At 38.7% G+C, this 17242-nt stretch overlaps 1 protein-coding gene across 2 annotated transcripts in view; it reads right to left on the bottom strand.

Annotated features, from left to right (window-relative positions):
- LOC126922200 (hemicentin-2-like) overlaps nucleotides 1-17242 on the bottom strand; it is a 204530-nt gene that overhangs the window by 49044 nt on the left and 138244 nt on the right. For both annotated transcript variants that reach the window (XM_050734565.1, XM_050734564.1), the window contains 3 exons: nucleotides 12942-13071; nucleotides 6686-6897; nucleotides 5512-5829 (listed from right to left, as the gene is read on the bottom strand). In XM_050734565.1, coding sequence (XP_050590522.1) covers nucleotides 5512-5829; nucleotides 6686-6897; nucleotides 12942-13066 — 655 coding nt within the window. In that variant the 5' untranslated portion in view covers nucleotides 13067-13071. The remainder of the gene's footprint in view (nucleotides 1-5511; nucleotides 5830-6685; nucleotides 6898-12941; nucleotides 13072-17242) is intronic.

The raw sequence follows: 17242 nt of genomic DNA on the forward strand, positions 1-17242 counted from the left end.
AAAGCAAAGTTGCTTGGCCATCGAACACCGTATCGCTTAAGGACATTTAATTGGCAATCGAATCGGTAACGCTAATGCGGGCTGAACAATTAAAAGAGAATTTATTGGCGGTAAACCAACCAGTACCAGGAACGGGAATGCTTATTATTATTTGTGCTGTTGAATGAAACTTGCTACGGGCTGGCAATGCTTCGAATTAATAGCTATCACCCGGGGGGGGAATATATGAAATTATAGCTGGTTATGTGTACTTTCCTATACCATTGCGCGCCACTGTCGAAATCGGCTAACCGCAAGCAGGCCGTGTTCGTACGTCTAAATTTATTTACAACCGTTCTTTGGCACGAATTAATCAAACGGCAGTTCGGCCGACCTCCATCAGCTCTTACGCGGCGCAGGCAACGCTTGTCAATTAGGAATTTAGGGGATTGGTCTCTCTGTGAAACGAGATAATTGATTCCTACGCGCGTTTCCTACAGCTGGAGAAATTCAATTCCTCTGATTATAATATCCGGTAATTTATCAGCGAAATTCGCAGTATCCCAATATGTAGCCGTGTACCTATTTATTATTGGTATGTGCAAATATCGTAATAAAGAAGCATGATATAAATTGTGTTGGAGAATTTTCATTGATTACGCGAAGCTTGTATAGTAAAATGGTAGCGATTGGTCCAAAATTAAATGCTAGACGTTTTTAAAAAAAATATTGATTTTAACTAAATTGGAACTTTTTATATTAAATTGTATTAAATTATTTATAGTAAATTAAACGGAAAATAGAAATTCAAAAATAACAGATTACCTTCGTGTTCTGCGTTTCTATAAATTCATTTGAACTTGTATATTGTTCCGTAATAGAATTTAATTATTCTATATATAATTGAAATTTCAACGTTGATAAAACATAAAATATATTTATAATTGATTTAAACTTACATAAATATAGTTTTCAAAATTGCTTTATCACCGAATATTAATTTAAAACATTACTAATTTTCATAAAAATTGGATATATTATATTCCTGAACGGAAGAAACTATTATTTATTACGATACGCATCAACATTAGATGAAGATTATCTTCTTAGAAATACATAATTGATTAATTTCACGTGCTACAATGCACTAGATCCTAATTTCCTGATAATTTTCTTAAAATGATACAATCTAGATCGCAGTTTTTTTCCTCTGTTTACGAAAAATTTAAAGCTTCCAAAAATACCTACGATTTTCATAATATAAAAAAATGTATAAAATATCCAAGATGACTTGTCAGAATATGTACATATTCGGCGGATGAAACAAATTTCTACTTATCCAAATTTCTCTTATCCAAAGTGGAACAGTATACCGATATGGCGATCGACAGGATCAGATACCGATGTTCGAGTTAAAAGCACGAACTGTAACTCAAGCTACTAATCGTTTCACGCGTGTTTACATTAACGTTATCGCTCGGTTCGAATAGTTTTACCCCTCGTAATGGTTACGACTCCCTAACCCTCGCCCTAACTCTATTCTTGCAAGTAAGGCAGCGCTTCTAGCTTCTCCGGAGTGGAACACCCTTCAGCCACCGCTTGTACAATATATCTATCTCGTCACCCCAAGCAGCTCTTTGCTCGGTAACACCTAAACGCGTGCCGCGGTCGTACAAGCGCGTATTCTTTAGCCCGTAGAAAGCAGAAACTAGGGGCAAACACAATCGCACATATACATTGAGTGTCTCAATACTCGTGGTACAATCGTCGAAGACGGTTCTACATGTAGAAATTAGTCGAAAATATACAGCAACGATTCTTCATATGACCTTTTATTTCCTATAAAATGGAGTTTAGAAATTCGTCAAATATATCAATTAATTTTAGATTAGACCGAAGCGAATAATTGACAGGAGGTCGACCTACTTGCGAAGATAAATCGAGAAGCGTAGAATAACATTTCTTCGCGCGATGTTTCGTTTCTGAGAAAATTAAATTCGAGAATTCTCATCAAGTACGCGTGTATCTGGCCAATTTTTAACTAAACACGATGAAACTCTATTTTCTTGGAAACGAGGCCTCGAACGAACAAATTTTATTCTACATTTCTCGCTTATTTCTTCACGTAGAATCTCTTTCATACCGACTGTATTACGATTATACCGAGATACTCTGTCTTTGCCGTATGCAAAGATTCTGTTCTAGATACGTATCTTCGATTTATTTGCTCATGTAGAATCACCCCCACGCTGACGTATCATGATTATTGGAACACTCTATATATACACATGCGAAGAGAGGCATATATGTATTACACATAGGACGCCTCGTCACAAGTATCGACCGACAACGGCTGAACACGCCAAGAACTCGCGTAGAAACACGGAATCGAAGCCGCGGACCTAGAAAGCACGCGATCCACTGATCCGTCTTGCGAGAGGCGTTACTGTTATCTTCGCTGACCAATCTCGAGCGGACGACTAATAGGTTCAGCGCGTGAACACCTTGTCCTGGCAGGACCACGTGAAAAGGCGTTCGGTAGCGAGAGTCCGTCGGCTCGGCTCAGGTCCGAGAAATCGTCGTGGCGAATTGTTTAACCGCGATGGTAGATAGAACGATAACCGGGGCAGAGGCCGATCAAGCCTCGGGTCAGGTGGCTTCGCGAGCCGCGAAGAATATTACTTTGAAGCGTTTATCGTCGGAATCTAGCACGCCGGATTTTCCTCTGATTCCCTTGCAGATTAGTTCGAATTGGACTTTAATTCTGATAGTCGTACGAGGATCTTTCTACCGTAGTACTGTTTCTTTCGTCGTATGAATATTCTCTGGATTTTTCTACTGCAAATATTTATGTGGCGTTGATCGATGTTAAAAGCTATAGGTATATATTTAAATGGAACCAATTGAGCGTAACTGAGAAAGATATATTTTATGTATTATGGTGGCAAATAAAGAGGTGCTGATTTATGTAAAACGGTAGATAAGTTGTTAGGATAACCATTCGTACTCGTTGTACCGTATAACGTAGCATTAGTCAAGTTATTCATTTGTAATTAATCTGCCGTTAAGAATACAATAAAGATGTGGAAATATTTCGAGTTGCTATCTCTGATTTATTATCTTTAGTTTCCTATCGTCGGATGGTTCTTGAAATTGCATGAAATGTAATGAAATCACGTCACCGCAATCTAGTCACGAATATTCGGAATATTACTGTGATTTTACGCGAGTCTAAATTTGAGAAAAGTGAAATGAAAGTTACCGGAGACGTTATTTTAGCGTCTGAGGATACTTCTGATCCTCAACGTCGCCTAGGTAATTTCTTAACGCGTAAACTATTTTTAAGAAAACTGCAACAATTCTAATCGGAGAATTTATAGAACTGATAATTCCTATAAATCTGGAATAACGAAACTAATTCATTTAAAGTGGCAGAGAAAATGCATTGAATCGCATGGGATACTTTAGAGAAACGAAATGCCACCAAAATCTTTCTTAAAAGACTATATTTCATACACTTCGACCAATAAATCTCAACCTAATAAATGTCTATCAGATTTGCTGCTTTTTCTATCATACGACGTTACGCCTAATATTCTCTTCGCAAATGAAGAAATCCTGTTCATGCACCATGGGAACTCCAGACCACCAGCAAGGCAATACATACGGATAAATTCTCGAACGAGTGTCAAACACGTTTGTTAATCGGTCTTTCACTCGTTTGCGCGTATGATCGTCTGAAGCTGTAAAAGACCAAACTTACTGGCGCGAGTCAAGCGTGTAAATTGTATGACCTATGCGTTAATTCGCCGCAAAAGCAGCTGATTTCTGTATAATTTCGTTGCGAAAGTTTCGACAACACGAACCAGAGATCGCACGAAACGCGCCCTGCGTCTCGTTAATGCTTACCACTTGACGTCACCGGTATCGTGATTCTATCTACTTATAGCAGACGGAAATATGTAACCGTTTAGCCTGGTATTCGCGCGATTTCGCCATTATAACTGCAATACGTTGTACATGATTTAGAGAAGCCGTTGAGGAAACATACTTTGTTAATTATGAAGAAATATTGCGAGGTATTTAGAAAGGTGAAAGTAATATGTGCATTCTATCCAATGTTTAATTTACGATAGACACGTAGTTCTTACTGTCATTTTCTCGGAAAGTATGTATCCTTAATAGAGAGTTATTTATATCGCTAATTTAAAATTTATTATTACGTGCAACATGTAGACAAAAAATTAAATACTGTACTCGATGTGATAAATTGTATCACTACACATGTTTAAGAACAGAACTCTTTTCGATATTCGAAGCAGTAAGGATCAGAAAAATTGTTAGAAAATATTTTGATATGTTTCAACTCTTGAAACCAGTGGAATAACACGACCCAAGATAAGTTTATCATTTTTCTGACACCTAACATATAAGAGACATAAGATATTGTTATAAGCGAAATATAAAGTTAGCCAAGACCCGAAGCACCTAATAAAGTCTAACGTTATATGATTTCGGTACACTGTTTCAAAAATATATAAATTTTAGAAAAATAATGAAATGAATATTTAAACGATTTCATTAGCCTTTTCTTCGTTATATGCCGTTTCAATTACAATTAAATCACCAACTCTCTATTTCTGGATCTTCTATCTGAAACTGCACCAGTTTGAACGACACAATTATCTCCGAATTACGACAAGCACGATGTTGAAATTCTCGGAATGAGAACAGAAATAGAACCAATGATGAGATTAAAGGAGTAATGTCATTTCAAAATGCGACGAAGAGAAATGAACAAAAAATCGAAGAAGGGTATTTTCACAGAAAAATATTGAGATATCTTATTCGATTTTTTAGATACCTCAAAAGTATTACATTTTCAATATAAAACATAAACAAACATCAAAGCAAGTCGCTAAATTCTCCACTTTAATCCATCATTTATCCGAATTCCTCTGACTCCATTCATCATCCTATTTCGTTCATTCCCATCTGCAAATAAACGCAAGCTCCGTCTCAAAGAAAATTCTCATCAACCGATGACAGCTACTTTCCAAAACACCTTGTACTTACTAACGCCACCATAAACGCCCATATTAAAGTCTCGAAAATATCTGTTGGAATACATCAGGGTAGCGTGGTATTAGAAGCGCGAGCCAATCAAAACGTGCGTGGAAATTTTTTAATTGCAGCTGTTCATCACAGTTATTTTACGCATTAGGTTTGCTGTGTTCACTGGTAGCGCTTTTACGCTTTTAACGAACAAGAGATTAAAATGCAACAATGACGAATGTAATAACTAGACCACGGATTTTTATGGGAAATTTGAAAATGTAAAAATCTACAGAAAGTTTATAATCTGCAAAAATATATAAAACATCCAAAGCGTAATATTTTTTACTAAATATTTAATACGGAAAACGATCTTCCGCTCGGGTGCAATTGTTTCAATTACATTCGTAAAAATACGAATATACGTAAATATCCGTGGTCTAGTAATACGATCGCGAGTAAGATTCTGTAACTTACGATTCACATCGAGAACGACCAGCCTGGTTTGCGGCGGCACAAGGTTAGTGTTGCTGGCCTCGCATATCAGGCGAGCCTTGAGATGTTGCCTTCCAACTTTAGGATAGGACAAGCGGTTAACCGTCAGGCCAGAGTCGGCGTTGTAGTGATAGGACTCGTCTATCACGGTGTTGTCGAGGTACCACGTCAGCTTCGGGGGCGGCTTGCCACCTCGTACCTCGCAAATCAGGTTCACGTCACTCCCCTCGTTGTATGGTTCCTCTAACCTCGAGATGTCCCTCGTCGTCCCGTCCAGTATCACCGGCTTCGACGGAGGCACTGTGCGAAACACACATACGTACGTACACATGTACACGTGTATATACAGACGCACATTCACACAGAGGCAGCATGATTGAATCAGCGGAAATGCGGATTGATTATTTGTCCGCCGCTTGAGAATGGCTGATCTATCGCGCTACCTGCGTGCCGGCGTGATTTACTCGTGAAAGATTGATTAGGGCCAATTGAGTTCCGCTGATGCGAGTGATTTACCATTCGGTGAATACTCTTTTGTCGACGATTACGCGCAAACCGTGGAAATGAACGGTTAAAAACCAGCAAATCCTGCTGGAATTCGTGCAAGCGTGAAACGGTAAATTGCGCAAGCCTTGGATGGTTCGTTTATCTCTCCTACTGGATATATAATTGTTCTTCTCGTTGCCAGAAATACGAACGATTTCGTGCAATGAATAGCGTAAACGAAGGTGTTCCGTGCAACGTTAGAAATATTTTCTAAAATGAATTCGATGAGATATGATATCGTGTACTTAGTAAATGTCATGATCAAGACGATAGTTATGTCGTGTGGTTAGTACGATAGCTTATCTTTCTTGGTTGGTTTGGAATCCAACTGGCATTGAGAGATTATTATTGTATGATATATCGAATGCGATTATTAAATTATTATACTTTCAGGATTATTAACACAATTAAATCTTTTTCATTTATATCTTTTCTTTCTCTTACTAGCGAACGTTACGTTGTATAGGTTGGTAGATGTTTCCATATTTCTGAAGGGAGATGTACAGCGTTACAGTTCCGGCGATTACGGTATTAATTGCAGTACGAAATATTCGCTGAGACTTTTTAAGAATTGGAACAGCTACTGATAAATGACAGGCGCACTACTCACTTATAACAGTCAGATTCATCTTCTGCTTTCTCGTCGGCGAATTCTTGAAGTCCACTCGACACCGATAGATCCCTTCGTCTTTCGTCTCCAACCGATCGATGCTGAGGTGAGCAGGATTCGATGCTGTGATAAAAAAAGCTCTTGGTCCTAGCGCCGTCGGCGACGACCACAGACGAGCATTGTTCAACTGTCGACGACCACGGACGTCGAAGCTGAAACCATCGGTTCTTTGTAGCAATGACAAGCATCCGCGAAACTTTACTGTTTCTTATTACATTGCGATAAATCTGATAGTCGCGAAGAAGAGATATTAAATCTAATTTTTGAAATTGTAGAAAACACGATTACTAATGTAATCTTACGATATGTTTCTCATTTTCATTGAAAATCTGCGAAAGAAACGTTTATCAAACGACCCATATCGTAACGGAAAAGATTTCAAGTAGTAGGAATTTCTTCGCGAGAATGTTTCTGCTGAATATGAGTCAGTACTAAAATCCCATGGAATTGAGACGAGAATTTTCATGCAACAAGCACTTGTAATCTCGAAGATCCGACAGCCGACAACGGTCTTCGAGTCGTCTCGCGTCGTAGACTTTACTTGGTGTAACGTGCGAACTTGAGAACATGCTTGCGCGAGCTTATCGCTCTTGAAATCCTCCACGATTCCGCCTTCGATCTAGCTACGAATCTCGAAATCATTGGTAACACGATTATGGAGTGAATAATCGTGTCTCTCGAGTCTAATTGAGCAGGAAGGAAAGCTTCCATTCGAGAAACTTAGTAATGTTCGAAGTTTAATCATATGAATATTAAGTAAGTGTAAAGTCTTCTAAAGCGCAGATGACAAATGTATAGCTTCTCTTGTTATATATCATCGATCCGCTAAAAGAGCGGCAAAACTAAAAAATATAAATTTAATAGTAATTTTGAAACAGAATTTTTAGTCAAAGAATTATCGTTTATAATTTACAATTTAGATTGTGTTTTTTGATATAATTGACGAAATGTTTATACTAATGTTACCTACTATTCGAACGATTATTTCCTATTGCAAAGAATATCGTCAAAAATCTTGGAATAATCCTTTCGGAAGGACGACAGTCGTATGTAGATTAAATCACAATGTTTTCCGTTTCTCAAATATCGAAAAAAATATTTTTCTTTAAACACCTGAACAAGATCCTATTATTTGTAACGTAATCCCGATATCGAGGTCAGGGTCCAAGTCCAGTCACGATTTAAGATTCTTCGCTGTACCGTGAAGGATCTCAGCGGGAGAAGCATAACGGAATTAGGATGCGGACAGGACAAAGAGGTAGGCGTGTACGCCGAGTCTCGCCCGGGGAGCTATTCACCATGCATGATTGCATATTAAACAGTCAAGGACGAGGGAGCCGCGAGAAAGGAGATGATTCCGCGAGTGGAACGACAGACGGAAGTTTCGGGAACATCTAAAGACAACGAGACGTTAAGCCTTTCTCCTTTCACTCGTCGTCTCTACCTGTTTCTCATACCTGGTATCACGAAGGTGAAGAGGGAGGGAAAGAGGGAGGGAAAGAGAGAGAGAGAGAGAGAGAGAGAGAGAGAGAGAGAGAGAGAGAGAGAGAGAGAGAGGGTCGAGAATGAAAGAAGTGGGAATTGGTAGGAGGCCGAGGAACATGGAAACCGACGGTTCCTCACGAGCGACTAAAAGTTAAATTGCGTTCCACGACTGCACGGGAGTTCGGATTTCCGCTCGTGACTGAATATTCCCAAAGCTATCCCACTCTGCCGGCTGCTTCCGCGGCATTGACGTTGAAATACGATTTAATTCTTCCACTTCGCACTTCCAACAGACGAGGAAAGCGCTTCCGTGACGTGCCGCCGCCGTCCGGACGTCCGTATGGTTGCTTGCCTCGAGGCCGCCGCACCATCGGCCCTTAGGGCTTCTCCACACTGATGCAACACATCACACACATACATACACGTATACATATGTATAATATGAGTCTCTTCTACATATTCCCAATTCCTCGTCTCCTTTCAGAAAATCACCAGTTTTCCATCGGGGCTGAAACGATTCTTGGATATAACGCGTTCATTCCTTCGTTCGATTGGCTTTCGACGAGCGATAACCCCCGCAAAGCGATTCCTTGCTATCAGTCTTCCGACTCTTGGCTGAATCTTCGGATCGATCGACGGTCTCTCACGTGCCTCGTCGATCACCTGACTGATTCGCGGAGATTTTCGAAAGAAGAATCGCCGATCGAACGTTCCTGAACGCGGCGTTGCATAGAAATCGAGACGATCCGCGGCGAAAACCCTCGTTTTTATTGGAAATCACAAGCGCTGGATTCGAGAATTGCAGCAAGACTCGATGCCTGCATTCGTGAACGCACGGCGAACTATCTTACTGTCGTAAGAACTGCTCCCCCGTGGTCTGTATGCAGCATGTTGCTCCTCTTTGATTTGCTGAGTTTCGGTTTCGTTATTATTTGCAACGATCGATGGCGTGTCCATGGCTCCTGGCTCTAAGTTTGTAAATTTGGTATAAGAGAGTATTGCTAAATGAGAAGCATGTTCAACTCCTTGAAAGTGTAACGAAATGAGTAGGATAAATACGTTAAAATAAATATTTTAGGCTAAATTCATTGTATTAGTAAGTTCGCATTCATGAAGCCACGGAACGAATTCTTGTACAATATATAATTTGGTATAATAATTATTCTAGTAATTTTTATTATATACGTTGTAAAGAAATTACTTATTAAACGAATACCTACGAAACAGTGACTTCATACGTTGCAAGTTGCAACATATTTGACTATTTTTTCCCTGTCTTTTGCCAGAACACGCTCTCATCTTTTGTCTCCCTACGGCTTCGATAGTAAACTATTAACCCTTTGGCGGAAGAACGACACCAGGACAATCATTCGTATAATGCAAGCGATTTAGAAGGTTTCTAAGGGGAGTAGCGAATGAAATTGGACAGATTCAATTCGATGGAACGATGTCCCTTAAGAGCAATTCAGGACGCTGTTCGGAGATCTCACAAATATTACGGAAAATTTCATAAAAAGCTGACGGTGGCCGAGTCTAAAGAAAATACGGAAGGTAGGTACGGAAGGTAGCAGCGGTAGGAACTGGAGAATAAGAAGGAAGAAAACGTAGAAATAAGGTCAGCCAAGAAAACGAAGTAGATGAATCGATAATCGGGAGAATCGAATGAACGAAACGTCCTGGCGGGGTGAAACATTCAAGTGACCGAATAAATCGGTGTAATAGGATTACAAATGAGATTAAGCGGCAACTACACGACGGGGTTAACACGGGTGAGGTGATTTAAACGGGTGAGAGGGTAGATTTAAAAACGTTAACAACTGAGTCAAGTTAACTCGTAAAAGAGATTCCAAATATAATATCATAATTCGTCGGAGTTTTACGACGCGACATACAGAGAACTAGATTTACATATAAAACAAGCCAGCGCTTATCTCCCGACATGGGTTTGCTCGAGGGCGGGCCAGCGTTTCGTTTCGTTGGATTAGTCAAAAAATTACCCCTGTTTATCAGGCATAACAGTGCTTAGTCATAATCACAGCAGGTATTCGCTTTCTCTTTACAACATACGTTTTCATTATGCCGCATTAATTAAAGAAATCTGAAAGGTTATTATTTCTCGTATTATACGAACGAACGAATAAATTTGGTCTACATTGATAAACAGAGTATAAGCAAGGTGTAGAATATCATGCAAGCCATACGAAGAGGACGTGAATGATTTACATCGTAAAGGAAATAATCGTTTCTGTTATTACAGGGAGTAGAAAATAGAAATTAAAAAACGAATATGAAGCGAAACCTGATAAAACGAAATATCGATTAATATTTCATTTATATCGAAGCTTTAAACAAAATTTGGAATTTGAACGGTTATTGAAGAGATTAATTCAATTTTACTCTTTATAATTATGCGCGGAAAAGAAACGTGATATTTGCATTGCTATTGAAAAGTTTGAGTTGTTTGCTTCATATTCATATGCTTCGATTCATATCTAGCGTATAGTATTTAACGACAGATTATCGCTGACTAAGACTAATTGTAAAGAAGGTTGTACAACATAATTAGAGGGATTATTAATCAAATTATTGCGCTACATTTGGAACTAAAAGCACCTCTGATGTGTGAAATGAAATAATTAGTCTACTCTGCTGTATTTATATGCTAAATATTTAGATATTTCGCATAATTAATTAGCAAATAATTTACAACCGCTTACAAACGATAACGTCGTATAGTAAATAGATTCGTATGTTTGACAAATAATAATTTCAATTTTGCCGTTTCTTCGTAAATATACTATGCGTAAGATTATAAAGAAATAACTTTACTTGAAGCTATAAAAATATATGTTAGATAGAAATTGTTAAAAGAAGATATGTAAGCTAAGTCTATAGAAGATAACAAATAGATGAAGTTCAAAAATTCTTCACAACTTTTCTTTTGGAGTGGTAGGAATTTTTAACGTATCCTTGCAATAGACGTAACACTCAATAATATACGTATGATATGATAACTTAGAAGTAGTTTTCACGTTTTACGCATCTAAAATGTGCACTTTTGTGCGTAAAATACACGCACTATTTTTATACCTCGTAGAATTTGTATAAACCGATCGTGTTAGCAGTAAAACATCGTATAGCACCAGATTTTGTTAAGAATTTACGAGCTACTCATAAAATCGTATAATTCCGATACGGACACCCGGCTTATATGTTATTTCAAAAACACAACTTTCTATATATCACTGAATTTCTCTCTATAGCAACTGAAACAGAACAAATAAAACGTAATAATAAAAAATGCAATTTTTAAAAACAGAACATTCGATATGCTTCATTTCATAACACATTTTTACGAAACCTAGTCTTTTCCCTTTTTTATTTTCCTTTTGATATACTTTTTACATTCTTGAAAATAAAGAAACATTTTAGGGGTTTAAATACACGTGCGATTATTGTTAAAATCCATTGCAAAAGTCCCGGTATCAATTTCAAATTGATTTAAATTGTAATTATTCCTCGGAATAATTTCTTTCTCAGTTAAAAAATCGAATTCTCAATTCATTTATAAAAATTCTGATGAAAAGCTTACCATCGCTTTTACATCGCACCGTTGAGGAGAGGGTGCGCGATAACTCGAGGAAAACAAGAGAAAGCCGAAGAAACGATATTCGCCATTTCGTGTCTTTAACAGTCTGGCGCACGTATGATAAGCGAGCCGGCACGTCTCGTAATAAATATTTTACTGCCTCAGCCGGAAAAGGGTACGCGGGGAGGACAGGAAGAAAAGCTCGTCGAGAGGATACAAGGGGTGTCTGTCTGCCTCTAAATTTAAAGTTCCCTCTCTAGCGGCGAGGATTAAACTGACTTTACAACAGGCAACGACCTATGCCTCCAACCATCCGATTCAACCCCTACATCGCTTTTACTAGGGATGGAAGGGAAGAAAACGGTGGAAAAGCTCGAGACGATGCATCGCCACCACCGCACATATCTTACACCTTATTACATTTCTTAAATATGACCCGACGGGCAGCAACGTCGACTACCCCCACGACCACATGCCCCCACCCTATGATAGAGAGTGTCGCGCTTCTTCGCGAAAGCGACGAGCTTCGAAGGTTTGCGGGCCAAGCACCATTCTATATGCAAAATTTCACGGGTCGCGGAAGCGAAATAGCGAGTCGGCAAGCAAATGAAGTTCACCGTGGAAAATAACGCGAGGAATTTCTGGACCGTCCCTTCTCCATCCCTACGACCACGCCCGCAGTGCTCCCCGTTTTATTTCTTCTAGGCAATTTATATTCCCGGATTATCGGGTTTCAAGAGAATTTTAGACGTCGCATAGCCTCGCGTGATATCCTTCTAACCGTTGGCTGGTTTTTAAAGGCTTCTGATGAATTCGGGGCTTTTAATAACGATTCAGGATTACAGTGGATTTTATTGGCGGATAGGAGTACGGGAGAATTTACTTTTCTATCGTGTTCTCTCGTTATTCAAGCTGTTCCGTCGTGTCTTTTCTATCAGTGATCATCAGTGTTTTCTGGCTGTTTGTAAATTGAGATTATCGCAATATTCCTTTAGCGTAAATATCTAATAGCGAACAAGTAATGTCATTCCTTTTTCTGTTTTAAGGAGAAAGGAGGTTGGTTTTCGTGTTGGTAGAATTTATGTATCTTTGGTTATGCGAGTAAAAGATTTAATGGCTCACCTGTAGATTGGTTCACCAGCACCCTCTTTGTACCAGAGTACCATGCTGACTTCGTCGTTGTCGTTGGAACGAATATCGCAAGGAAGGTGCACTTTGTTTCCTACAACTCCACTGATAGTAATCATTGGAACTGTAAGCAAAAAAGATGAAATATTTATAGTTAATTGTACCATAATAGGATAAAAATTGGATTAAAAGCGACGAAGACGATTAAATTTGAAATTTTATTATCCTCCGGTATCCTTTCACAGTAATTCGCTAACTGTAACCTTAATTAAATTAACATGAAATTAATTATAAGTTTAAGCGGTTACTAACAGATATTTCCTCGTAATATAATACTTGATATAATACTTAAAAAGAACGTAAAACTACATTTAAAGTTTAATTCAACAAAGGTTCCAAAGTTTAAAAAGACTTTAAATTATACTTTATAGAATATAATACATATTTCGTTTATGGAAGATTATACATATATTGTATAATATAATTTAGACGTTAAATAAAAATGTTGAACGTATGATGTCTCCTAGTCTTAGTATCTAAGATTTTTATTGAAACTTTGTACTTTAAAATTAAAATTTAATCTTTGCTCTTGCCTCACTGTAACGATATATCTAATCAATCCAAAAAGAGTTCAAATAAAATATTGGCTGAATGATATTGAAACAGTAAAATATTTATTTCTATTCTATGCTTTGTCTAAACATCAATACCTGTCAATATAATACGCATTATACATATCATATATTCATATTAATGTAAATTGTGTTTGTGAAGTTCGAAAAGAATGGAACACAAACAGAGACGTGTTTCGTAAAATTTTATAATTAATTATACTTAATTCAAATCTGCTCTTTAATTAATCATACGCAGGGATACTTGCTAACCGATTTATTCGCAACAGAACCTACATTGTAACCATTTTTCAAGGCAACATCAATCACGCTCAGAAGTGTAAGCGAACTTCTTTCGAAATCAATGAACACACCAACGCCTCGAAATATCTAATCTCGTCATTAATCAAACTAAATTAATCTGCTTTTATCAATTTGCCATGTACCTCGACAATTTTCTTTCCTCTTGCGTAAATGTGAACGCGCGATTCGTATCGAATTAAATGACTGTCACCGACAACGTAGCATGACAAAACTTTTCCTACGTCACATTCACGGCCAAACAATGAAAAGAACTTACCATTCTTCTGAAACGCGCAAATCCGACGTGTGTCCTAATATTTTCTTCCACTAGCTCTCAAATTTCAAAATATTTAATGCTGCATTTTGAAACAAAAAATTATCCACCATACATGGTATTAACAACGGCCGAAAGAGTTTCTTAAAAATGATATTAATTCTCGATTCTACTATCAAAACCAGCGAGCCATCCCAAGCATGCACATTATCGCACATCCACGACGAAAATAATTAACCACATTCGTCTGGTAGGTGGATAGCGTAGTTTTACCAAGTAATAGAAAGCGCCCGTGAGAAGCAGAACCAAGGTGGTGCACGCAAACTACGAAGACATCCTTCGGGATTAGGTCTCATTACATGAGAATTCTGCGGTGACGTACGCGCTGACGGTTAAGGTCGTGGCTTTCCGACCGAGCTTAAGGCGGCCAAGTCGTCTTGCTGGTTGACGATGCAAGCTGCGGTTAACGGGGGTTTGATGTCCTCATCGCCTTGTCTACTCGATTAGATTTACACGTAGATGGAGTTATCGCGTTTTAACGAGCTACACGGTGACGTACATATCACGAATACCACTCCTTATTTTCCGTCTTGATTGACACGTTTGCCATCCTTGTCAGCTGAAAATCAACGGTTGCGTGGAACATTCTCGAGGACCAATGGGCGGACAATCTCATCGATCAATGACACTCTCCTACCCGCTTGTTCCACAAAACAATCGTAATAGCTCACTGTTACGTGGACTTCCATCTTGGGTCACAGGACGCTGATGCTTCTCTACAAGTTTGGAAACATAACCGCGAAAGTCGGGAAATCGTGGGTGGAGGATAGATAGTGGATGAGTGTTCCGAGATGAACCGTTAGAAAGTTGGTCCGGCAGTTCCGACTGAATATCATTGGCCGAGTAAGTTTCTATGTTGAATTGGCCGCATTGTAAGATTCGTAAATTCTGTTATCAAATTTAACTTTGCTGTTCGAAGGAAAATAGCTAGTTGAGGCACTTGGAAATCATGCCGAAGATCATTTCGTTTAGGTCTTCGTATAGTTCGCGAATAATAACAATAATATAGTATAGTACATAAATATCATTAAGTGATACGAAATTTGATGTACCTTCATTTAATTAATTAGTATGTAAATACCATAATGAATACAGTGGTGTACAAATACTTTTTGTAGCCACTGTAGATTACCAATTTCCGATATGCTCGTCCTATGGAAATCTAAAAGAATCCTGTCTATGTTAATTTTGTAATCCGTGAATCATAAATGTAGTTCTAATTTTACAAATATAATTGAATTATAAAAGTTCAAATCTCCCACCAACGCCGGTCATCCGACCAACATTTGTAAACTAAAATTCAAACGAAGAAAAATTTCACGCAACATTATATAACAAGCGCAGTCACAATCCGACGAACTTATCGCGACATTTATTTTTCGGCAAACACAGACTACGAAAACGTGCACAGTGACAAGCACCAGGCTCGGTTATATTGGAACAATTTCATTTACCACAAGAAAAATGCTGGCTAAATTTCACGGCTAGGCGTAACCATACATTTTCTTGACATCCTGATCTGGAAGGAAGAAGCCTCTAACCAGTTACAAGCTCATGAAACGTCGAGAAATGGGGAGCAATGATGGCTGAGTCGTTTCTTCTTCTTCGTCTCCCATCGTTATACGAGGAATATTAACGTAGGAACAGTGAGCCGATACAACTACCATTTTTTACGACGTTTAGCGAACTCCAGACGAACAATTTGCATCGTTATGCAAGTCCGCATCACGTGAGTCGTGGTAAGATTTTAATAATTGTACGTGTTTCGATCGCCGTTGTTGTGTCCGGTTGATCAGGTATCGACTATCGGCCAACGTAACTTCTCCAACCTCTGGCTAGGGTCGACTGATTTTAATTACTTTTGCGAAAGTTTAGCAACTGAAAGTGTATTTACCGTGGAAATTCGCAATTTTGTTGGCTGGTTCGTTAGTTCACTGATTGTTCTCTATTTTTCTTTATATCTGAATGATTTCAGAAGGAAGATAGCTCTATAGGTAATTTATTATATAGGGTGAGGTACGTTACGCGTTTCCACCGAGTATTTTATGAATATCGGTTATATTGAAAAGTTTCAGTAGACCAAGTTGAAACTTTCCGTATTAAGTTGAGTTTGTAGATAGATAGTAATAAATCCAAAATAAAGCAAGACTAACTTAAAGAACGACTCGACGTAGATTCATCCTATGGTGCAAAAATTCCATGTGCCATACATATTCGAATACACCGATCTACGATAATCAGAAGATAAAAATACCGAATCGTTGAAACAGTTCTGCCAAATTTCCACCTTAGTAACGTTTCATAGTCTAATCGATTGGACCGACGAGCGAATAGTACCATTTGGCGTCGTTGACGTTGACAAAAGCGTCAATTATCATGGTGAAATAGGAGACTATTTCGAACTTGTTTCAATCGAAATTCTAGTGGTCGTCTAGTTTGTCGATTGGGCAGATATGCGTGTAGCGTGCATCGTAATTCGTTTCTGTTGCCGAAGAATCCTCGAACCCCCACGTCGTTCCCGGTACGGATCGATGCCTCGACTCGTGCGGTTCATAAATAACCTTTCTACGCGGAAAACGAATCCATCAACGGGTTTGCTTCTTAACTAGCCAATTCGAGGTAACATCAAACGCAACATAAGGCTGCCGTCTTCTTCCATCCCCTCGCAGCTGCTGCGCGTTGCCAGACCCCCGTAAATAAGTAATCTTTCCGTTTCCAGGAATGCGCGAGAGGGTTTTGAATCTCGAGGATGATCGCCTTCGGGCGAGCGTGTCCAAGATACCAGCCGCGTTTATTTTCTTTTTTATCGAACGCGTAAATTTAACTGGCCTTATTTTTGCCCGACGTTTTCATTCGTTTCCGTTGCTCGCCATCGGCAAAATGAAATATAACGTTATTATTCTGGCATGCCGCGAATCCTTTCGCGATCTCCTTCCTCCCTCTTCTGCTTCTTGGTTGCGCGTATCGTAAGAACCACGTTCCTTTTCAGCGTGAAATCTTTTGATAATTTATCGACGCACGAAACAATCTTTCGCATAACTCAAACG

Source organism: Bombus affinis, chromosome 11 (genome assembly GCF_024516045.1).
Source record: "Bombus affinis isolate iyBomAffi1 chromosome 11, iyBomAffi1.2, whole genome shotgun sequence".
NCBI lineage: Eukaryota > Metazoa > Arthropoda > Insecta > Hymenoptera > Apidae > Bombus > Bombus affinis.